This window comes from Formica exsecta, unplaced genomic scaffold (genome assembly GCF_003651465.1).
Source record: "Formica exsecta isolate Colony F162 unplaced genomic scaffold, ASM365146v1 scaffold72, whole genome shotgun sequence".
Classification (NCBI taxonomy): Eukaryota; Metazoa; Arthropoda; class Insecta; order Hymenoptera; family Formicidae; genus Formica; species Formica exsecta.
This window is the reverse complement of record NW_021853485.1, coordinates 3,733,189-3,740,061: the sequence shown is the minus strand read 5'-3', so window position 1 is coordinate 3,740,061 and position 6,873 is coordinate 3,733,189. Positions and strand designations below refer to the sequence as shown.

General features: G+C 29.8%; 1 protein-coding gene across 1 annotated transcript in view; it reads left to right on the top strand.

The window, feature by feature from the left end:
* Positions 1–2,482, top strand: part of LOC115243577 (chymotrypsin-1-like) — a 33,482-nt gene extending 31,000 nt beyond the window's left edge. Inside the window, exons 11-15 of the mRNA XM_029820703.1 lie at positions 147–583; positions 665–847; positions 941–1,048; positions 1,132–1,273; positions 1,451–2,482. Coding sequence (XP_029676563.1) covers positions 147–583; positions 665–847; positions 941–1,048; positions 1,132–1,273; positions 1,451–1,689 — 1,109 coding nt within the window. The 3' untranslated portion in view covers positions 1,690–2,482. The remainder of the gene's footprint in view (positions 1–146; positions 584–664; positions 848–940; positions 1,049–1,131; positions 1,274–1,450) is intronic.
* Positions 2,483–6,873: the final 4,391 nt, after the last annotated feature.

Genomic DNA, 6,873 nt, shown 5'->3' with positions numbered 1-6,873 from the left:
CATTCCTGCGTTAGGTTTATGTCGAGCTAGACTTAGCGATATAGCGATAGCGAAATTACAAGCAACTGTCATAGTTGAAACGGTGGATTATCACGGCCATCCTCGGAATGTTGGTGGTGATTGCTGAGTTGCCATTCCTGCGTTAGGTTTATGTCGAGCTAGACTAAAAGACTTAGCGATAGCGAAATTACAAGCAACTGTCATAGTTGAAACGGTGGATTATCACGGCCATCCTCGGAATGTTGGTGGTGATCTTGTCAGTGCTGAGTTGACGCTCGCGGATAATATACACGCGGAAAATCAGAGTGCTACCATCGAGACGGAAGTAAAAGATCTGGAAAATGGAATCTACGAAATTTATTTTCGGCCACCGACCGCGAGTCGATACGTTATAAAGATATCTGTATTCGAACGACCCATAAAAGATTATCCACTATTTTTCGACGCGACCGAACATAATGAAGCTATTAAGATATACGGAAGACGTGGTAACGGAAAAGACGAGTTTCATCAGCCAGTCTCAGTCGCAGTGGATGACGAAGGAATGATTTATATTTTAGATACTGGAAATTCTCGCATTAAGGTTTGTTTAAAATAATATACAGGGAATACGATATTTTATATAGCAAGATATTTAATTTTCGTAATTTTTGTATTGCTTTAGGTACTCAATTGTGATTTGGAGTTTCAAAGGCACATAAATAATGAAGGCTTAGAGGGCCGCAGTTGTACGGGAATAGATATTTCTCAACAAGGTCTCGTAGTTGTAAATTGGCGGACGCGAAAGATTACAGAAATGACTTCGTTAGGTGATACGATCCGATCCTTCTCGCATAACGCATTTCAAGTCAGTAGTTTTTATTACACGTTTCATCATTGAAAAAAAAAATATAATACTTATAAGTACCTTTTAATTAATTGTTATCTTTTCGTCTTCCAGGAACCTATAGACATTGCAGTGGATAAGAATTACGGGCACATACTTGTGGCTGACAACGGTCAAAGCTGTGTGTTCGTATTTGATTCAGATGGCAAAATACTCTTCCAGGTTAATTTTTGTTTAAGTACATATACAAATAATTGTAACTGCAAGTTGCCTCGGTCCTCATAGTTATCACGAAACGTTAACAGGTCGGTGGTAAGAGAGGCACGTTTAAACTAATCAGTTCTGTGACTGTCGGTCCTGCCGGTGAGATTCTAGTTGCCGATAGCAGGATTCAAGTATTTTCCGCAAAGGGAGATTTCTCCGAGGAAATATATTCCGAAGGCAAAGGTAAGTTTCAGTATCTGTTTGACAGTGATTTGTTTGTAATAGTACCATTTAACTGGAAGTCTTTCAAAGAATACAATATTATGGGTATATGAAAAATGGGGGTATATATATCAAAGTAGGAATATTTTAACGCAATAAAACTAAAGACTATATGTACCCGTTTTATATATACGACAGGAAAAGGTATCTATGGAGGAATAGCCGTGGATGCGGACGGCAAAATAGTTGGCACTCGTACAGACAAGGGTCGCAGTATAATACAAGTAATGAAGCTAGGTGGAGGTAATATTTTAACCGAAATTGACTCGCATAGCTCGAAATTGCGACGTCCGTCAGGCATAGCCGTATTGTCGGATAATCATCTAGTGGTGGTGGACTTGGGCAATGATTGTATAAAAAAGTACAGATACTGGTAGAAAGTCGTCCATTTGAGTATCAAAATTCACAAACCGCGAGCGGGAAGAAAATTCGTTACGAAAAGAGATACCAAATGTCAATCTAATTTAGAATTATTTATTCAGGTTTTTCTGTGAAACTTATAGCTATAACATTGTGTATTATGACAAAAAAAAAGTATGTCTATGTTTTCATAAAAAATTTTTATATATAGTTTATAAATCACAGGATAAAACGTGTGTGACGCGAAATAATAATGTTGGTAAAGGAGCATCCCTATTTTAACTTTATCTTTTTTGCAATATGTATTGCTCTGCATAATATCTTATAATTTTTACTTTGTCTTTATTCATAAAATTTAATTTTTTTTAATATTTTGTTATTTTCTTTCTTGTGTTTCCTGCGCAAATGCGGAAATACAAAGTTTTCACTGCACATAAAACAAAGTCAGTCGAAATGCTCAGTACTTATTATATGTATATCTTTTGTATTTTATTAGATTTTAAATCATTGCAATTAATATTTGATTGTTTGAGAATGCATAACAACTCTGTTGTTGCTGACTAATTTAGATACATCCGCAGATAATGATTCTCTCTTAGTTTTGTTAAATGAAGCCTGAAAATTGTTGTTCTAAATTCTTATTTAAACACACACCTACATATAATGATTGCAATTGTAATCGAACGTACATTAGACGTCATAAGAAGCAATATACACAAATAATAAATAGTCTAATAGAGGCTATCTAAGATAATATTGCATTGAGATTCAGGGGCAACAATTCATCTCCAATGAAATATATAACCCAAATAATAAAAAAAAAGAAAAAACAGAATTAAAGAAATAGATCTCGTTTTATTTCTGATAAAGTCGAAATGCTCAGTACTTATTATATGTATATCTTTTGTATTTTATTAGATTTTAAATCATTGCAATTAATATTTGATTTTTTGAGAATGCATAACAACTCTGTTGTTGCTGACTAATCTAGATACATCCGCAGATAATGATTCTCTCTTAGTTTTGTTAAATGAAGCCTGAAAATTGTTGTTCTAAATTCTTATTTAAACACACACCTACATATAATGATTGCAATTGTAATCGAACGTACATTAGACGTCATAAGAAGCAATATACACAAATAATAAATAGTCTAATAGAGGCTATCTAAGATAATATTGCATTGAGATTCAGGGGCAACAATTTATCTCCAATGAAATATATAACCCAAATAATGAAAAAAAGAAAAAACAGAATTAAAGAAATAGATCTCGTTTTATTTCTGATAAAAATTCTTTTTTTAATGTTTACAATGTGACTGAATGCTTTAAAATTTTTCGACAATTTTAACAATTTTTAGACTTGATTTGTTTCAATAAGATCAGGTTCATTATCTACTGATGTATAATGTTATTATACAGAAATTATATATATACACACATACACACTGCCGTTCCATGTTATTTTACATCTTCGTCAAGATAGAATACGGAGTTGTATCGTTATATAAACTTTTACATTACACAAAATCAATCACACATGTGAAGAACTTGTTTAAATGCCTTAGTGTTGAGGTTGTAGAAATTTTCGTTGAATTGCAAATATTTTCATTGATTAAAATCATAGACTTTTTTATTAAATTTGGAATCATATTTTTTTTAAATGTATTTCGTATTTATTATTACATTTAATTTATATATTGTGTTTCTTATATCACATATTTATTAACTTATGCTTCGTGATTTGTGTGAAAAAAACTAGTTTTTATTTTTATTAATTCTGTCTTCGATTTTATTTTTGAAATTTTTTGTGCAGTACTTTTATTTTACAGACACGCAAAAGTTCCTTGTCCTTTTTAATAAACAAGAGACTTGGGTTACTCGCGCATCGGTACTACGTGAATTTTTTAACTAAATAAAGTAAATTATAATTAATGTAAGATAATTCTAGGCACACACAAATAATTAGAAATATATTAAGAATTGTATATATATTTTTTCAGTATTATCGTAAATTTTGATAGAATTGGTCATGGTTATTTATCTAGAGAAATAAAAGATTTATTTATCTAGAGGTTTTCTAAACTTCATGTAAAACACACATAATTATCTCGATAATGGCGCATGTTTCTGAAGGCCTACAAAATCAGTCACTATAATTGAATTATTCGCTGTTGAAAAGACGCTACATCCTAATTTTTGCACGTTTCACCGCGCAAATGATTTCTCTTATTGTTGGGAAAAATGTATTTATATATAATGTGTGCATATTATTTAAATTAAGTCACTGAATATAAATCAGGAAGAAGATTGAAAAAGATTCAAGTGACAAGATTTATTACGTCGCGCAATTTGCTTTTCTATCTAGAAATATTTAACGTCCGTCTGAAAACTATGGTTGTTGTATTCGCGTGAAATGTTAACATAATATATGTATCTACTTATTCTTTGATACTTATTTCTTGACCGAGAGTGATATAAACTTACACATATATATATACGCGGCTTATAATGTCTATTTCTGTAACCCCGGAAAGAAATATTTTCTCACACTATACTTACTAACTTCATCTATATAATCAATTTTTAATATAATTGTAATTTTAATATTTGTATACTACTTTTACATGACTTATATAATTGCATGCGCTAGAATTATTCGTCAGCTGTGTTAAAAGGGCGAATGCACTTGAAAATATTAAAATGCTTTTCAATTTTTTTCTTTTTGAGTAGATGATTTTTTAAACATATTTTTTTGTGTTATATAAAATGATTTTTGGATTTTAAGTGCTTAAAGAAACAGATTTTATATGTTTTACGTATAAGAATGACGTCAAACGCTGTGAAATCATGTTTTTAAATCTTTATGTACTTTTTTCTTGGAAACTACTGGTTTAATTATTATTTTTCTAAATCTCTTCAAAAATAAATAAGCTACGATTTAATTTCTTGGTTTGAGAAAAAGAAACATGAGAAAGAAAGTGAAAAAAGAATTATTCTGATATTAATTCAAAGTTGAGAAAAAGAAACGTAAAAATAGATCATTTTGTCATATTATTTTTTTTTTTGCAGTTGCACTCGTCCCTTTACTACATTGACGAGAAATCTCTTTGTTGTATTATAAAAATTATTTTTTAGAGTACGCAAGTCACATTTGTGGAGTACAAACAATTTAAATTGAATGCAATCTATTAATTTTCGAAATTTATATCTTTACGGGGAATGCACGGAAATCTTTTAGCAAGCCTATTTTTTGGATTGTATCGCAGATACGACATTCCTTATGAACTGCTTTGCAGAGTGATCTACCATATAGGCTACGTTTAATATAAACTATTACATATATATTGCTTGTATATGTACGAATACGACGAGTCTCTGTAAAACACGCATTATATATCACGTTAGTTCTTAGCGAAAAGTATAACAGTGCCTTTATTGAGAAGATGTCACGGTTTATCTTACGACGACTGATTCATATATTCTTTTTTTGTATTCAAATCCCAATACTTTAATCGTAACGCGAATCACACCTGCTTTGTTTTTGAAAGCGCGACATTTGGATATTAAATTAAAAATCGTTCTTTTCGTATAATTATTCACATATGAACGATGAATACAAATGCGCGCGAGACAAATAAAAATATAAATAAAAATAATTATTACCAATATGTAATAATAAAAAAAAGACAGGCATCGTTCCTATAAAGTGTATGTAAATTGTTGAAATGAAAATGTATTATGAGTTGCAACAGAGGTCTAAAATTAATCAGATCGCGATGTTTTATCGCAATAATTTGTATCAGTTACGCAATTATATACAGATCTGTATTTATTCAAATTTCGCGTTTTATTTAACGTACATCTCGAGTCTCATCGAAAACATATAACGCTCTACAAACTTACATATTAATTGTAATGTGAAAGTGTGTGTTATTTTAAAGTCTGACCCTAGAAGATAAGCTTTTGATTCATCAATGTCCTATTGTCGCCTAAGTATCAAGTCGCCATAGGTGACACATCATAAAACATACAGATAATTTTAATATTTGCGTTTTCTTTCTCTTTTCATATATGTACGGACTTTTCAGCAGCCAGCCATAAATGCCACATATATAAATTCAGACTGATATATATTTCTTGTTTGTATTTTTCTTGATATTGTTTAATCTAGTCATATGTCATCTGTAACTGTAACATTTATGTATCATGATTTAAAAAAGAAAAAAAAATGCTGTAACATAAAATATTGTAAATAAATGTATAAGCTTGATTCATTGAGATGGTTTTAATTGATCGTTTGAAAGTATGTTATTTCCCCCTATAAAGTACTAAAATAGAACTGTGAAAATTATATCTCTCAAGTTTTTTTTTTACTTAGCCATATTTTTAAAATTTTTGGTACATAGAGAGAGAGAGAGAGAGAGATGTTTTCGTTATTATATTATATTTTTGATTTCTCTTATTGTTGGGAAAAATGTATTTATATATAATGTGTGCATATTATTTAAATTAAGTCACTGAATATAAATCAGGAAGAAGATTGAAAAAGATTCAAGTGACAAGATTTATTACGTCGCGCAATTTGCTTTTCTATCTAGAAATATTTAACGTCCGTCTGAAAACTATGGTTGTTGTATTCGCGTGAAATGTTAACATAATATATGTATCTACTTATTCTTTGATACTTATTTCTTGACCGAGAGTGATATAAACTTACACATATATATATACGCGGCTTATAATGTCTATTTCTGTAACCCCCCGGAAAGAAATATTTTCTCACACTATACTTACTAACTTCATCTATATAATCAATTTTTAATATAATTGTAATTTTAATATTTGTATACTACTTTTACATGACTTATATAATTGCATGCGCTAGAATTATTCGTCAGCTGTGTTAAAAGGGCGAATGCACTTGAAAATATTAAAATGCTTTTCAATTTTTTTCTTTTTGAGTAGATGATTTTTTAAACATATTTTTTTGTGTTATATAAAATGATTTTTGGATTTTAAGTGCTTAAAGAAACAGATTTTATATGTTTTATCTTTATGTACTTTTTTCTTGGAAACTACTGGTTTAATTATTATTTTTCTAAATCTCTTCAAAAATAAATAAGCTACGATTTAATTTCTTGGTTTGAGAAAAAGAAACGTAAAAATAGATAATTTTGTCATATTATTTTTTTTTTTTTG